At 38.5% G+C, this 18,771-nt stretch overlaps 1 protein-coding gene across 6 annotated transcripts in view; it reads left to right on the forward strand.

The window, feature by feature from the left end:
- Positions 1-18,771, forward strand: part of LOC145987634 (uncharacterized) — a 529,186-nt gene that overhangs the window by 118,955 nt on the left and 391,460 nt on the right. For all 6 annotated transcript variants that reach the window (XM_083122088.1, XM_083122085.1, XM_083122086.1 and 3 more), the window contains 6 exons: positions 473-685; positions 3,866-4,048; positions 5,730-5,927; positions 8,726-8,862; positions 14,296-14,451; positions 17,971-18,151. In XM_083122088.1, the coding sequence (XP_082978214.1) occupies positions 473-685; positions 3,866-4,048; positions 5,730-5,927; positions 8,726-8,862; positions 14,296-14,451; positions 17,971-18,151 (1,068 nt within the window). The remainder of the gene's footprint in view (positions 1-472; positions 686-3,865; positions 4,049-5,729; positions 5,928-8,725; positions 8,863-14,295; positions 14,452-17,970; positions 18,152-18,771) is intronic.

Genomic DNA, 18,771 nt, shown 5'->3' on the forward strand with positions numbered 1-18,771 from the left:
AGCTTATATTACATTTCTTGGATCTGAAGTGAAAGAAGTAATAATTCTTTTCCCACAATTGATACATGCGTCACTTCAGATCCAAGAAATGTAATATAATCTTAGTTGAACGCTCTCGTGTAAAATAAATACTTCTCCTATATGAAGAAATTAGAATGTAGAAATGCTCATGAATGTCGTCGCAGAGCAAGCTGTCATTTTCCACACAATTGACGCATGCGTTCACGAGACGCCTCTGGGTGTTTATTTTCAAAACATTCTCTTACGTTTTCGTTTCATAATAAGAATTACAATAATAGAAATAAATAATCGATAATATCAATAAAATATTGCAAATAATAGCGTACCCATTATTATTAATATTAATTATTATTTTTATTGTATGTGAGAGCTTGCAAGGGCCCCTTCTAGATATGTGCCTGCGTACTGTTCGTTGCGCATTAGTTTCCTAACCCCCAGTTTTACCTTTCAGTAACTGTCCCGCCCTGGCCTAAAGCGATCACGTGGTACAACAAGCAAGGACGGGTAGAATCGAGCGAGAAGTACCACATCATGGAGGACGGGAAGGGTGGCTACACGGTGGAGATCCACCCTTCGGAGGCCGTTGACGAGGGCGAGTGGAAGTGCGTCGCCACCAGCTCGGACGGCGCCAAGAGCATCACCAAGTGCCAAATTTCCATGACGAGTAAGTGAACGGCCACAGTCCGTGAGGTGCGACTTGGTCCTTTTCCCGCGTAAAACAAAGAATGACGTAGACGCGCACGTGACTCGAGTAGCCAGTTAACTTGCGTCACGTGCTTCTGGGACCTAGACTGATTGGTTCTCCCCTTACAAGCGGAGGGAGGGATTGGCTCGAAGAGGAAAGAGTTGCATCTCACTGATTATAGTTAATATATATGTATGTTATTTGTTGCAATTTCTTGCTTCCTTTTACTTACAATTTACAGCCTATTTGATATATGCATATATTTTTTACTTTTAAAAGGAGCGTTGCAGTACTCTTTCTGTAGTCGAACTACAATCGTATATAGCAGTGATTCTCAAACTGTGGTATGCGTACCCCCAGGGGTACATGAACAACTTGAAAGGGGTAAGTGATCAGCTCGGAAGAGAAATGTCGAGAATACCCACTCGACAACTTTTTTGCTGCAGGTGTGTAGAGCAGACTCATTGTTTCAGACTTCATACCTTTAACACTCAACAGGAAAATAAGGCTGATTTTGCCACTGACACTTTTATCTTTGTTTCATATATTTTGAAACAAAATACTAATTTGAAATCTATAATAGACTGAATTTGGAGCCGAATCTCGTCTTGAAAGTTTCAAGCGCACAACCAGACATCACTGTGTCAGGCTAGGCAGGCATATTATTCTCACTAGAAACTCTGAGGATTTACAATAAAAGCTCCAAAATCGTGTTTGACACTTTGTTTACAAACTTGTTCTTGTTCTTTACTTTTTTTCAATAACTTTTGAAAATGAAAATTGACGTTTGTTACATAGCCTACTTCAGGATTCTAATGTTGATTTGTTTACCACCTTTCCACATATAGCCTGAATGCCATTTTGCTCTATTGCCGATACATGCCTCCAACATATCAAGAACGCCTCACCAATCAGGCAGCAGCAACAACAACAACAACAACAACAAAATCCCCCAAACCCACTATTCGGAGGAACTATGGCGCGTGTACATTAGATGCTTAGTTCTGATGATTAAAGGGTACAATGAGAAAAATGTTTGTTGCTTCATTATGATTCGTCCATGTCGTCCAAAAATTACGATTTATCATCCATATTGGAAGATGATAGTGTTTTCACTAATATTTTTAGTTTTTTGAGAAGAGCGGGCCTCTTCACGCTCTCTGAGGAAATATTTTTTAGTGTGTCCTTACCTTTTAAATGTGTTGTGTACATTCTGTGCAGGTCCCTTTACAACATGCACTTTTAACATTTCTCAAGTGACTTTTTACACCCCTTTTTAATTCTCAGGTAAGGATTTTAGATAAGGGGATCTCTTCCTGTATGCATTAAAGGGTGCAAATTGACCATATGTGCCGACACACCCCAAATTTTTTCATTAATTCTTGTCATTTGTTTCATTCAAACTCTGAAAAGTAGGCTGGCATTGTAATACTGTGTAACGAAGAGGAAAATTTATAAATAGCTTAAAATAATTATGAAGGTCGCAGATTATTTTAATATAAATGTTCTATCAAACTGAGGAAGTTTCCAGGTTATAACATATTTCTGTTCCAGAAATATTTTAACATTGTTGCAGAAATGTAGAAACTATTCAAACACAAACTTTTAAAACCGTTTGGGAGAAATGTTACACCTAACCGGGCTGCCATCTATGAAGAGAACATCGAAATGGCCGATCATGCCATAAGAGTTGTAAGGATCTGCCTTGTTTCACTTCATTACTGCACCCTTGTGTTCTGACTTCAGATGAGAAATGCCTACGAGGTTAGGTCTGTTAGGTTAGGTTCCATTAGCATAAATACAATGAAAAATTATTATTTAGGCTAAGAGAACTAATCCTATCTAGCCTAACCTAACAACGTAGGCACTTAGACAAAAATTAAAAAGCTGTCTCCCGTGATGTCAGAACAAAAAGTTGCTCAAGTGTTGTGCGACAAGTGATACCCTCCCAGTTGTTACGTACCCCATGGGTCTGATGCGTGTGAGTGGTTACGAATGTTAAACAGAGATGGCAGCACAAGATATACAAGTCAGATGATTGCTGTAATATACATGAATAACAGTATAAATAAGCTCCAAAGTAAATTAGGAACATGAACAATAATAGAATACGGTATAAGGTAATAAAGAAAATATATAAAGATAATAAATTAATAAAAATTCTTGTGAAATGAAACATGTACTAATATGTAAATAGATATGAAGTTTAAAGAAATAAAAGTACTGTTATAAATTTGGGTATCCTAATAAGTTTTAATAAGTTTACAGTCTTGATCTACAGCACGATTTAGTTGTGCGTTTCAATCGTTTGGCACCAAGTCTACACTTTGTCGTATTTACCAGTGGCGACACGTTCCAGCCGACGCACCAAGGGAGGAGATTAGGATAATACTCAAAGCTCGAGGGAAGAGAGTGGAAAAAGGATAAAATAATTCCTGAAACCGGCGGCGAAGATATTAATCCTCCATCTCAAACTCGTAACCCTCCAGAACTTGGTGTTAGTGAGGTGTTATAAGCTTACGAGAATCGAACTTGGTGATTACTTACATAAGAATCAAATTTCTGAAGGAAGTCCATATAATATAAAGGATTGCGCCCAAAGAGAGGTTGCATATTAAGTGGCGCTCACAACGTGGAGCCTTACACGAACAGACGTTGCACAGTAAAAGAAAAATGACCTTATATTATTCAGATAAACACAATCGACTAACTTTTATGTAAATTTGTTTTTCAAAACTGAATCTCTTTTGTCACAAACATTTAGTTTGTACGATGCAGATTTATAATTATATCTGACGTCACGTAGGTAAGCCGATCAGTGGAAAAGCTGCAATCTTTAGTCGCTTATAGCTACTGATAAATGCACTTTAAGAAAAATGTTCGGGCTAAAAAATCATATTTTTGTGTGGAATTTCATTCTGCAATAAAAATGGGGATTCACAAGACATCTGTGGCCTCTTCCAGCATTAAATTTTTCACATTCAACTACTTTCCGTATGATGTGCATTTTTCAAAGATTTTTATATATTTCATTATAAATGGACCTCCCTTCAATATGTATCCCCTTCCAATAAAGTCTTCAGTGATCATAATTATATTATTATTGTTGTGAAATGTCAATCTCTATTGATATCTGTATTCCCGAATATCTACTTTCAGTTCCAAAGAACTACCGCAAGCCCCGATTCCTGGAGAGCTTGAAGGCCATCCTGACGGAGGAGGGTCTGGTGTCCTTCGAGTGCAAGGTGGTGGGGTTCCCCACCCCCGTCCTCAGGTGGTTCAAGGACGGGCAGGAGCTCAAACCAGGCGACGTCTATCAGCTCACGGGAACCAATTCTCTGGGTGAGTGTTGATGGACCTTTCCTACTATCTGCATCGTGATTCATGATGCATACATCCAGTTCCGATGTGGTTGAAAAGTGTTCTCAACTTTTTGTTTAAGTACTTGTCATCAACGTTTGCGTTGCTTTACTTCGCAGCTGTTCGCCTGTGCCTACCTTCTGTCTGTATCTTCCCTTTCTTCTGTTCGGATATGTCTTACTATCTCTGTTTCCCTTCGTCTCTTTCTCTCCCTCTCTCAATCTCATTCCTTTCACTCTCTCTCCACCCTTATCTCTGACTGCATTTTCTTCCTGTTTCTCTTCCCTCTGTCACTATATTTTGCCGTGTGCGTGTGTGCACGCCCGCGTCGTCTGTCTATTGCTATGGTCCCTCCTTCTCCGCGTCCTTCTCTCACTCTCACTCTGTCTCTCTCTCTCTTACTCACTCACTCTCTCTCACTCACTCACACTCTCTCACACTCACACTCTCTCTCTTTCTCTCACTTACTCACTCACTCTCTCTCTCTTTCTCTCTCTCTCTCTCTCTTTCTCTCTCTCTCTCTTTCTCTCACTCTCTCTCACTTTTTCTAACTCTCTCTCACTTTCTCTCACTCACTCTCTCTCACTTTCTCTCACTCACTCACTCTCTTTCTCTCTCTCTCACTCTCACTCTCTCTCACACTCTCTCTCTTTCTCTCACTCTCACTCTCTCACTCACACTCTCTCTCACTCTCTCTCTCACTCTCTCTCACACTCTCTCACACTCACACTCTCTCACACTCACACTCTCTCACACTCACACTCTCTCTCTCTTTCTCTCACTCACTCACTCACTCTCTCTTTCTCACACACACACACACACTCTCTCTCTCTCACTCACTCTCTCTTTCACTCTCTCTCTCTTTCACTCACTCACTATCTCTCACTCACTCACTCTCTCTCACTTTCTCTCACTCACTCACTCTCTCTCACTTTCTCTCACTAACTCACTCTCTCTCACTTTCTCTCACTCACTCACTCTCTCACTCACTCACTCTCTCTCACTCACTCACACTCTCTCTTTCTCTCACTCACTCACTCTCTCTCTCTCACGTACACTCTCTCTCACACACTCTCTCTTTCTCTCACTCTCACTCTCTCACTCACACACTCTCTCACTCTCTCTTTCTCTCACTCACTCTCTCTTTCTCTCACTCTCTCTCACTCTCACTTTCTCACTCACACTCTCTCATACTCTCTCACACTCACTCACTCACTCTCTCATTCACTCACTCACTCACTCACTCACTCACTCTCACTCTCTCTCTCTCTCTCTCTCTCTCTCTCTCTCTCTCTCTCTCTCTCTCTCTCTCACACACACACACACTCACCTCTTTTCTATTTTCTTACTTCTCTCTATCCACTTTCTCTGCCTTATTATCCCCCTTCTTAACTTTCAATTCTGACTTCAGTTTTCTATTATTCCAATCAAATCAAATCTTCTCTGATGCGTTGTTCAATTGGCACATTTTTAGTGCAACACACAGAATACAGCAGCTGATGAATGTACCCTTTCATGCATTTCTCACCAAGACAGCATCATTGCCAGTTTAATAAATTGGCCACGTGTGAAAAAAAATTGAAGAGGGTTTTGCAGAAAGTCTTAGGAGTGTTGAGGTTGCGTTGGATGAATGAAGATTGAGATAACTGTTCGCTTGTTGCAGGTTCCTACTCATGCATCGCCCACAACTGCATGGGGGAGGCGACGAGCACGGCAGAGCTGACGGTGGAGGACATCCAGAACCAGCTGAACGAGGAAGAGAGGCTCCAGCTCTTCTCCAGCGACCAGCCGCCGAAGTTCGTCCACGGCCTCAAGAGCGGAGAGGCCAAGATCAACGACCCCTTCCGATTCACAGTCCAAGGTGGGTGTCCTTAGTCATAAACGGTGTAGTATAACAATGTAACAAACATAAAAAGAAGCAGTTATACAACGCATCATCCATAATTAAAATTTCATAACATCTTCATTTACGTTTGGTTTATATTTTATAATAACATAAATTACTGCCTTGGTCAGCATATTGAGTTTGTCATATCATGGAAACAAGGCTTAGTTTTATACTTCATTTTAAATATAATATTTATAAAAAGATAAACTTTTTTTCAAAACTGCTAAAGACATAGGTTTGGAAGTTAACAAAGAGAAAACTAAATATATGCTTACAGGCCGAAACCAAGTGTTAGGTAATCATCAAAATCTAATTATTGATAACTCGTTTGAACCAGTTTCCAAATTCAAGTACTTAGAAGTAATACTAACAAATGAAAATGATATTAAAGAAGAAATAAAAAGTAGGCTTAATTCAGGAAAAGCATGTTACTTCTCTCTTCATAAACTTTTGTCGTCTCGTTTAATATCTAAGAAACTAAAAGTTAAAATATACAAAACAGTAATTTTACCTGTATTATTATATGGATGTGAAACTTGGTCCCTTACATTAAAAGAGGAACATAAATTGAGAGTATTTGAAAATAAGATCCTTAGGAAAATAATTTGTATTCATGTCCAGATATTATTAGAATGATTAAATCAAGAAGACTTAGGTGGGCAGGCCATGTGGCACGAATGGGAGAGGAAAGAGGAGTTTACAGGATTCTTTTTGGGAAACCTGATGGTAAGAGACCTGTAGGAAGGCCAAGATGAAGATGGAGGGATAACGTTGAGATGGGCCTAAAGGAAATCGGTAGGGGATGGAAAAGAGTATATAGATCTTGCTCAGGATAGGGACAGATGGAAGGCCTGTGTTGCTGCAGCCATTAACCTTCGGGTTTAAGAAGGCTAGAGAGTTAGTTAGTTTAATATTTATAAAAATATATAAGAATAATTGCTTGTTTAACAGTTGAGTTGTCATGCTTCAACAATGTAATGTTATTGACAAGGTTCTTTATATAATATTAATCCAGATAAGATTAAATGCCTGATGAAGGGAGCGTGACATCAAAAATTGAAAAGATTCTCTCGGGCTATCGACCAGGTGAGATGTGGAAAGGCTGACGTCACTCTCATCTTCAGGGTAGAAGTTGCCAGGAAAGCTTCAAAAATTGTGTTTATGTGCAGCATGTAAGACAACAATGTAAGACCGTAAACGACAAGAGAAGTAATTCAATTTCCTTGGGTGTTGACACACGACTGACACACCTACAGAAAACGCCAGTGGTCCATTGTTTAGTGCTTTTAACTATATCTATTCTAACACTATGTTTTAAGGAAGCACCTCTTCTCTAGTCTTAAAGAAAATACTGAATAAAGTCCAAATAACATTGCGTCTTAGTAAGGAACTATTGTTACTAGAATTGAGAGAATTATTGTAAATCATGGCAAGTTGGATTTGTGTATGTTAGTATTTATATTATTATTTTTTTCCTTATTGGTGATTTCACTGTATAATAATCCTGATCAGAAACCGAGCGCGTTAAGGCTCTTATTATGATATTCCAAAATGGTTTTAAACCAATGTTAGTGACAATGGTTCCAGGAGGGGATTTTCTTTTCCTTTCGAGATCCCGCCATGATATTCCAAAACGTTAAAGATTACATCTGCTTAGAATTCCTTTCGCTCTTTTCAATATATTCGCAATAGTTTAATAAGCGATCTAATTTAGATCTGTCCACTGAAATTCCCAAGTTCGATTCCAGACCTGTTCATCAGTTTGTATTGTACCATATGAGTTTGTATTTGTCATTTCATCCATTTCAACTTGTCATCTTTCATCCTCCTTTTCGGTATGAGGTAAAAATGCGGTTGAAGAATAGATAAATAAACAGCAAGTATTCATTATCTACAGAGCATTCCCTGACATTCGCTACGAGACTCGGCGGCAAGCGGCCCGGCATCTGCGCTTGTTTTTCCCGGTGAATGGGTCCGCGACAGTCGCTTATACTAAACCTCGTAAAAAAGTTTAGAGTAACAGGATCAGTTCTGAATAAAAGTGGAAAGAAAAATGGGAAATAAAGTATACAAAGACAATCCGCACACCATACGTGAGTTAAAAGAGAGTATTGTACGAAAAATCGGGAGAATTACAGTAGACGAACTTGCACGTGTAAATGCCAATTTCCTTCGGAGATGCCAGGAATGTGTTGCAGCAGAGGGACATCATTTTTAACACCTTCTGTAGTCAAGATTAGTACACAATATGAAAACTGTAATTTTAATAGCCGACTCTAGCGACTGTCGCTGACCCGTTCACCGGGAAAGACAAGCGCTGATGCCGGGCAGCTTGCCGCCGAGTCTCGTAGCGAATGTCAGGGAATGCTCTGTAGCTTACGTGTAGTTAAGATCGCTAAAATTTGGTAAGAGAATTAAGATAAAATAGATAAAGAATTGAATATTTATTGAATAACAAAAAGGCTTTAGATCCAGTTGACGAAAACTAAAGCTCCTGATTAATATTTTATGCATGTTATTGTAAGCAGTAGTGTGCATAAATCTTCTTTGATACTGACTGCATTATCTCAATATAATACTTGCCTTACAATAAGTTCGATGTAAATAACCATCGCTTATACAGCAAATGCTAAGCAATTATATTTTGATTATTTAATTTAAGAACTTGATAAGTCTTTCGGGGTATCTGCACCTCTGGACCCCCTTAAATACGTCCTTGATTTGCGCAGAATATGTAATCTGATATACTCATTCTTCTCTTTTTCCTGCAGTAAGCATTTCTCCCGAACCCAGCATCTCCTGGTACAGGGACGACGAGCAAATCGAAGATTCCGACAGGTACAGGCTGTGCAAGGAGCCCCTGGGCACTTACCACTTGGATATCATCCCTGTAGAAATAGTAGACCAGGTTAGTCAACAATGCATTCCTTTGTTTGCAGTGCGGGTTTTCATTTATACATTGTATAAATAAGATCACAATTAGGTAACATAAGTTTACCAGCCTACTTGGTGGGTTGGGATACATTCTCATCGTAGCGATTGACTTGGAGTAGTATAAAAGCGACGTGAAGTAACATAAGTGCAAATAGTTCAGGCATCTCCAAAATAATAATGTTGTTAGTACATTAACACGAACGTAAAAGTTTACTCTGAAATATTTTAATTGGTTTCTCTCAAAAGTAGTTATCATAGCGTGCTACGACGCTGGTGGTTTCGGGTTCGAATCCAGGCGTGGGCATGAATATTCTTTATGAGTGTACCTTGATCAATTTGATATTATCATCACTCATTAGCCACAAGTGGCAGAAATGGGAAGCAAAATAAACTAGAGCTGAGCAGATCCCGATACCAGCGGTATCTGTAAGTATCAGTTGAAATTTTTCCAACGATCCGATATCCAAGCGCAGCCAAAACAACATTTTCTTCCTTTGGCAAGGTCCGTTTACCGTATCTAACTTACATCTAGTCTTTAAAAAAATTGGAAATTTCCACGAAAATCAAGAAGTACGTGACACAAGGATCTATATGCAAATACGAATCACAGTCAAGTTTAACATGAAATTATTCCCACAGGAATGCGGTGCCTCTGATTCGTTTTGCTTTGAAGTCCACCAGCCTTTGAACGTGTAGGTTTGGTCTCGTGTAACCAGTGTTCGTAGTGAGGGAGGGATGCGAGAGAATGGTATCTCCTAGGGATGTGACGAAGCTGAAAATTTACCGATGCCGATGTACTCACCGATAATTTTTGGAACCGATGCCGATATTTAACCGATTCCGATACATAAGATTATTAAACAGAAATGGGATGTTATTTTCAGCATGACAAAAATAAATTTGCTATGTACATTTCTATTGCATATCATATGTATATACATATATATTCTCAAGAGATGCGAATGTACATTTGCATCTACAAAAGGTTATGTGAACCTAGAGATTTAACATTGGTTCACAAGCAGTTCTTTGAAATGCAAAATGAATTCCTGTTCTGCCAGATTCAACTTCAGAAATACGAGATTTGGAAGCACTTCAGGAAGTAACCTACTTCTTCTCTTATCGCAAATCTGTTCAGCAACACTGAACACTCAATCACTGAATACTGATGCAGCAGTTATGCCCAAGTATTTTCTCAGGACTTGCTTCAGGTTTGAATACTCATTTTTGAATTTCCAGTACAACAGCAGATCCTGGTTCAGCAATGTACTGTTTTATTTCCGATTTATAGTTAGGTTGATCCTCTGAATGAGTTTGCAATAATTTTATTACATAAACTCTACAATAATGATGAATCATAACCTAATTTTCAATAAATCTTACAAAACTAAAATATAAAACTTATTAGAAGGTAAAAACTCTAGTATAATCTGTACCGGTTTAAATATCGGATTTTTGCCGATGTGTCAATTTCGGCCGATTTCCATACATCTGTAATCGGCTTCGGCACATCCCTAGTATCTCCCTAGCTAGCAAAATTTTCGCAAACATGCCCCAGCTATTTCTTTGCCACCATATTGAATCATAGGAGCACCCCCCCCCCCCAGCTAACCTCAAGGCTCGACGAAATATCCCCCCAGCTAAAATTTTCCACTTCGAGCGCTGCGTGTAACAATACACCCAATGAGACTATAAGCAGACTCTAAGTAATTTTTGGCTAAGGATTCATTGACAAATCCTGTCCTCTTTGTTTGGTGTTTGTAGGCAAAAAGGTCATCGCCCATGAAAGTGTAGTGGTTGACGTGCCTCAGACATAATACATAGCGTATGCCTGGAAATTCAAATACCTGGGCAAGGAAGGTTTTTTCAGGCAGGGTGCAAACAAGGTACATTTTCCCCAATAATAGTGTTGTTCCCTCAAAAAACATTGCTTAAATTTGAATTTATCATACTCGCGCAATAAATAACACATATTATTGTGACTGAAATGAAATTATATGTGACAAATATATAATTTTTGGATAACTTTAATTTTCCAGGGGAGGGCCACGGCCCCCCCTTTGCCCCCCCCCTTCCGGACGCCCATGTACCTGGGCTAATCCCCCCTTTTCCTTTCCAATTTTAGACTTTTTTTTTTTACTCTGGCTGGACAAACCATAGTTTCAGCAGGCGTGTTTCGGCACAGGGAACGCGACAAGGAAAAAAAATTGTTTGAACGACAGTTGATGGATTTGCATTTCCTTCGACGTCAACGGATAGATTTAATTTTTTAGAAATCATTTGCCGAAAGTATATATCGTTTACTAATTTTTAACTTTTTTTTATTTATTTATTTATGTTGCTAAAGGACAAAAAGAGAGACGAAGTACCGGGTGGCCAGAATTAAAGTTACCCAACTCAGAGCCCTCTCTAGTCTGTTTGAGGCATCGTAGAACTCTGAAATTTGGTGAATCCACTATGCAGACCATGGGGAAGAGGATGGCGATAAAAAAATAAATAGTTCAATTTTCCGCCACCAGGTTGAAATGTGGCGCTCTACTTCCATGATGGGTTGTACAAATAATCATGCTGAGTTATTAATTAGAAAGACATTTGTTAGTAGCTGGAAGTTGCGAGAAAATAATCTCTCGTTTATTGCAAGATTGCAAGGTAAAGGCAAATCCATAACCAATTGGAGCAGTTTACGTCACTGTTACAACCCATCATGGAAGTACAGCGCCACATTTCGACCTGGTGGCGGAAAATTGAACTACTTTTTTTGTCGCCATCCTTTTCCCCGTGGTCTGCATAGTGGATTCACCAAATTTCAGAGTTCTACGCCGCCTCAAACGGGCTCTGAGTTGGGTAACTTTAATTCTGGGCACCGGGTAGGTAGGTACGTTAGAGACTTACTGTTGGTTTTAGATGACGTGTCCGGGGCTGGTAAATAGCCTTTGCTATTTTAAATTGGAATTATACAAGTATCGGAATCGGTGGGAATCGGTGAGAGTGTCTGTATTGGTATAGGTTCAAAGTGGTATCGGCTCAGCCCTGAAATAAACCCAATCAATCAATCAATGAATCATAAACTACTGATAGTCGGGGATGATTTTTGCTTTGATATATTCAAGGTTGCAATACATCTTTAAACATGGATGTGAGGGTATACATGTCTAGCTACAGTAGTTGTAAGTTAAGCCTTCAAAATATAAATTCTTAAAATTGTGAATTTTCTGCATGATTACTTAAGTTTTTCTCTCTACACTCTGTTTCTTCCGTTATGGTCTTTCTTTGCTTCTCACTATTTCTCTTTGTTTCTACTTCCAGCTCTTTGTTTCTACTTATCTCTATCTCCTCTTGTTTTTATGTGAGCTCTCTTCCGTTGTGTGTGTCTATTTCCTAGTTTTGTCTATTTATTTTGATATTTGTCGATTTATATTTATACTTCTGTTTCTCTTTCTCACTCTTCCTCTCGTATCTCTCTCCCCCCTCTAGCCTGTCTCTCTACATCCCTATCTCCCGGATCTACAAATCCCCCCTCCCGCAAAATATTACCAAACGCCCCCCCCCTCTCTACCTACCTCCCTTTACACACACACACACATATAAATATAAATGTGTGAGGGGGAGGGGTGTTTGTGTGTGTATACACGCACGCACACACACACAAACAAAATATACAGGGTGATCCGATCGAGATGTCAGAAAAGTAAACAGTTATAACGTAACATTCTGTAAGAACGGAGATCGAATTCTGGGTGATGTAGTTCAATACTACTCGCTTGGCTGTTGAGGGTACTGCTGGCCCAATATGAGAGGTACACAAATAACAGAATGGCAACAATAAACATGGATTTCAGACTCTTCAAGACTGACTTGGCATGATAAGGTAAAAGGCAAATACCTGTCTTATTGTAGACGAAAGAATCTGCTTCGTCGATTGTTGCAGCTGGTGGGCGCGCTTCGTGGACTTCGAGGCCAGCCGGTCGTTAACGTAGCTAGCGCGTCGACTATACCAATTGAAAACTAAACCTTCTGTGACATTGTTGTAGCTTGATTACATACAAATCAACTGTATTTTATGAAAATTAGTACGTACAACACCGAACTACGTATAAATGCATTACGTACAAATAAGGTTTAATTAACATGTTTTGAAGTTATATTTTGCCGTGACTTACATTAATTTACGTATAAAACAGAATTACGCAGAACTAAGTTACGTATAAAGCAGTCTCAACTGTATATTGCAAGACATTAATTATTTTCAATGGTCTTAAATGCATATTGAGAGGGTAAGACTCTAATCATCAATGTCTAGAAAAAAGTGTATGCAGCTGTTAGTATTTAAAGTACTTCTAACTCTGCTTATTACTTAACCATTTAATCAGTCGTTAGTTATTTGTTGCAACTGACATTACTGTTTAGGTCACTTTACTTCGATAGTCGAAAGCGAACTCGGCGCTGGCGGTTCCAGGTTCAAGTCCTAGCGTAGGCATCAATGCTATTCCTTGTGAGGGCCCCTTCATCAATTGCATGCAGCCGTCACTCTCTCATCGTCATGATTGCCGAAAGAAGCATAAAAAGAGGGAAATATAAATTCCTTTTCTTTGACTCTTGGTAAAGAAACGTATGAAAATCGTCGAAACTTATATTATTAAAAATAATTAGGAAGCATACATACTTATATGAGCGTCTGCAGAAATTTAATTAGAACTTGAATAGTAATTTAATTACTATTATCATCATGGTTATGGTTATTATATAATTATTAAAACTAATAAAATAATGCAATTTATCACATTATTATTACTATTATTCCTTAAGAATACTTTTCTACTTGATCCACCATATAAGACAATATCCAGCAGAACCGTTTTTCATTATTTGTTTTCATTCCATACACTTAGTGTACTGAAATGAACAGTTACTCGATTTTGTATTCATTTTTACACGCCTCTTTTTTTAAAAAAAGCTTTAATTTTACTCATAATGGAATTTTGAAAAGCATGGAAACAGTAATTATTTGCGTTAAATATTATTTTACACTTAATTTCATCTAATGCAGTTTCTACTGTGGATATTCTGTTCACTTTTATTTGTTATTTACAATAAAAATAACAAGCGTTTTTTTTCTTGTAACTTGAATGAACGATGGCAATTCAGAAGAGGAGTTGACCAACCACCCCTCTTTTCCGACGCTCATGCCACTTTATATATATAAAATTAATCCATGTTCATACGTCAGTGCTCAAATCTATATAACACTATAATAGACAATATTATAATTTTGTATCTTTCACGTTCTTTGTTATTAAACGAGAAGGTAATATTTTACAAAAAAATAAACTTAGTTTGCTCTTAATTTCCACATTGAAGTTATAATCCCACACGTTGTATTATTTTAATGGAGAAATCTCTATTGCAGGCTGAATGGAAATGCATAGCGACTAACGACTTCGGCCACAGCGTGACGTCATGCTTTCTGAAACTGACAATTCCACGTCACTTCAAGAAGCCTCGCTTCCTTGAATGTCTACGCGCCATTTTGTCTGAGGAGGGGGCGGTGAACTTGGAGTGCAAGGTACGTATATCTTTGACTTCTTAAAATTATATCAGGAGATCTGTGGCAGTGCACGATAATTGTCTTAGATTGTGTGCGTTCCTATCGGCAACTATTTTAACTTTAAAACACAAATTTATGCTTGTTTTATTGCATTAAAATAAGTGTCAGTGTGCGAATTAAATATTTTGCTTTATGGAAGGATGCAGTCAGTAGCCTAGCAGCCGCCCCCGAGGTGTAGCACTACATAGAAAAACCCGATCTATTTCTTCTTGTCGGTGGACTTAGAATACGTATCAACAGCAGGGTTGTTTAAGGTCCAGGAATCCATAAAATTCTAATAGGTTCCGCTGCAGGACCGGAACCTTTTTTCTCGAACAATTTAAATTCGGTCCAAGTTGCGTTGAAAAAAGGTTCCTGGACCGTATTTAAATTGATGTGGGGGAAAATGTTCCTGGACAGAATTGAAAATCGTTCTGAGAAAAGGTTCCTGGACCGAATTGAAATTCTTCCGGAAAAAAGTTCCTGGACCGAATTGAAAATCGTTCTGAAAAAAGGTTCCTGGACCGAATTAAAATTCTTCCGGAAAAAAGTTCCTGGACCGAATTGAAAATCGTTCTGAAAAAAAGGTTCCTGGACCGAATTGAAATTCTTCCGGAAAAAAGTTCCTGGACCGAATTGAAAATCGTTCTGAAAAAAAGTTCCTGGACCGAATTAAAATTCTTCCGGAAAAAGTTCCTGGACCGAATTGAAAATCGATCTGAAAAAAGGTTCCTGGACCGAATTAAAATTCTTCCGGAAAAAGTTCCTGGACCGAATTGAAAATCGATCTGAAAAAAGTTCCTGGACCGAATTAAAATTCTTCCGGAAAAAGTTCCTGGACCGAATTGAAAATCGTTCTGAAAAAAGGTTCCTGGACCGAATTAAAATTCTTCCGGAAAAAGTTCCTGGACTGAATTGAAAATCGTTCTGAAAAAAGTTCCTGGACCGAATTAAAATTCTTCCGGAAAAAAGTTCCTGGACCGAATTTAAATTCTTCCGGAAAAAGTTCCTGGACCGAATTGAAAATCGTTCTGAAAAAAAAGGTTCCCGGACCGTATTTAAATTGATCCGAAAAAAGGTTCCTGGACCTAATTGAAATGATTTAAATATGAAACGGTTATATACTCCCGGACCGAATTTAAATTGGTTCGGAAAAAAAGTTCCCGGGCCGTATTGAAATTGATTCAGAAAAGAGGGTTCCTGGACCGTATTTAAATACGTTACAAATAAAAAGGTTCATTACGGTCCACAATTGCTGATTTTCTCTCCTGGACCGGAATTGAACTTATTTAAATTTCCTCGACCTTTAACAACCCTGATCAACAGACTTATTTTATTGTACAAGCCAACGCGCACCACAAAAAAACTTCAACTTTTTTTTTTTTATGTGGGATGTGGTCGAGTGGGTTCCCAGTTACATATCATAAGACGATGTCTGCAATGATAAGCAGAGGCGTACTGGCTCAATCAGAGGGGAGCCGGCAACTTAATCTGTGAGCCCTCAGAAATGATTCCAGAGCGTATCAAATTCGGAAAAATAATCCCTCATCTGCCATCTTTATAGATATACCGTTTGTCGAAATCTTTAGAGCATCAATTGTCTACAGTTATGAATCCAGTAGGAAGATTCATTGCTCGACCAGTCTATTTTCTATTGCCGCACAATGAGTGGCGGCGATTAGTGGGGGCAGTTGCCCCCGCACTGTGCTAAACCTCATCTACCAAGGGAAAGTAAACTGCCCTTGGCCCCCCCTCCCCAGTTTTGGAACCCAATCGCCGCCACTGCGACGCAATAACCAATAAAACTCGGTAATTCATGAACGTTTACCACTAATATTAGTTTTTATTTATTTATTTATTTATTTATTTAAAGACATGACACTACAGGCAAATGCCCACTTACAGTGTCTTGTATTATAACACTGTTTGGTACACAAAATATGGAATCAGAATAATTCATAAGGTACAATACTCTGATAATATGATAATATGTGTTACAGTAATATAAAAATTAATATAAGATTAGATATGAAAAAGAAGTATAAAGTATTAACCTGACAGTTGGGGTTAGAACTTACACATGATAACCAAGAAAATAATCAATGAAAAACATATGACCTTCACCTTACATTTATAAACGATGATAATAATTAGTAAATAACACAAAAACAGAAAAGAAAAATAGGATGGACTTTTTCGCCTGTACATAAAGAGACTGAACTACTAAACAAAGTTAAGTCTGGTGTTGGAAGTAAGTTTCTGTTTCCCTTTTGAACCTTCGAAAACTTTTGAAGATGTCTATCTTGTCATATGTCTTTGCAATTTCATTATATAAGCTACACATTCTCCGAGTGGGTGCCGCATTGGCTGACTTTGTTTGAGCTCTCGGTACTTGAAACAGCTCTTTCCGTGGTCATACCATATTATATGGTACATAAAAAAAGGAATTCTGAGAGCAGCTGAGAGGAGTCTAATGAGTTGTTTAAAAGTTTATGTAAGAATAGTAAATGATGTATGTTTCTTCTATCGCCTAGGGATTGTACATTGAAGTATTTCTTTAGGGTATGATAAGGAGTATATTTGGGGTAAACGCCGTCTCTTTTCAGTCCTAGGAATCGAAGGAACTTGTTTTGTACATTCTCTATTCTGCTGGTTTCATTTAGGTTTTGGTATCTAAAATGTAACTTCCCATCTCGCCAAATTTTCAAACGGGCCCCAAGCTTTTTCATATTCAAAGAAGAACTGAGACAAATTTCCCACATAGTCTACACCTGTTACATGTTTCAGATTAATTTAGATACGTTTAGCTATAGGGTGACGAGGTAGTTCAATGTTCTGCAGAGGGGGCAGGAAACTGCGCTACGCCACTGGATGCAGTCAAATGCTGAATTCTCTTGTTGGTGTAGATATACACAGAACAGTAAATGCATCAGCTGAAACAAAAAATGCATAAAGTCTGATCAAATGCTTAAGTACATCGATACAGTCAAGGAGTCCGGGTCCTATAACCGGTGGAGGCGCATCCTATTTTCATAGGTTGAGTCCGGATTAGCCCATCTGTGCATAAAAGTGGACTTCAAACAAAACTCAAATGCTGCTTCTTATTTTAATATTTCATTTATATATAATTATTTTAATTAAACCTGCTATAGAATAATCAGTGTGCTGTTTATAAATATGTGGTGAGAAATAATCATTAAGGGTGTACGGGATCCCGGAAATTCGGGATCGCGAAAAAATATCCGTCTCGATCCTGATTTTGCGGGATGCCGAACAGTCGGGAAATTCCAAACGGTCATTTTTAAAAGTGGTTAAGTCTTGATGTTTTCTGCATTTTAACTGAAACTTCTTGGAAGTAGTTATTAATCCAGAAATGAAAAAAACGCGGGAAATTGCGAACTTTCCTCGTCCCGAGCGAGGGGATTAAAAAAAAATTCCATCCAAACCAAAAATGTATGTTCCACAGGCCCCTAATAAAATTATATATTTTTTCTGCAGGTGATCGGCGTCCCGCAGCCGGTCCTGAAGTGGTACAAAGACGGCGCGGAGCTGAAGCCTGGTGACATCCACAGGATCATCTCCGGGCAAGACGGGACCTGCTGCCTCGGGACCTACACCTGCGAGGCCCACAACTGCATGGGCACCGTGTCCAGCTCAGCCTCTCTGCTGGGCTTCGAAGGTATGTGCACTTCTCTTCTCACGAGTCACGAACAAACAAACATAAAAGCACACATTACGAATTCTTAAACTTACATTATTTTCGATCAGAAATATAGTCAACTTAACACAAGATTCACTTTTGATTTCTATGTATCGCATCGGTGGCCAACAGAAGAGGCAGAATCGGGCTTCGGAAGGGACAGCTTCAGCACTAGCCCAAGGCCCTTCCAAGGCCCTTCAGGGAGTTCCTTGTCAGTTGCTTGTGTAGGCTTTATTACGAGTTTATAGGACGCTGGTACTTTCAATTAGGCAACTAATTTGATGCTTAAAAAATCATCCAAATTGCCGAAATCATTTTCCAAGCAAATTATTACATTAAAATTGTGTTTAAATATTTGATTCGAAAATAGACAATATGCAATATTCGTTTTCTTATAGAATGAAATGATGAAGTGAAAATATAATTTTACATGAAAGAATGTAAATTTACTGGAGCGCGGAAATTCAATGGAAAGGTAAATAAAAGATAATTATGATAGAGATATGAATAAAAATTGCCACTTTCGTAGGGAAAAGAATAGTTTGAAATTTAATACACCCATTGGCATATCGGAAATGAAAAGAAGCAACAAGCTTCAA

The sequence above is a fragment of the Lepisma saccharinum genome, chromosome 5 (assembly GCF_977018435.1).
Source record: "Lepisma saccharinum chromosome 5, izLepSacc3.1, whole genome shotgun sequence".
Lineage (NCBI taxonomy): Eukaryota > Metazoa > Arthropoda > Insecta > Zygentoma > Lepismatidae > Lepisma > Lepisma saccharinum.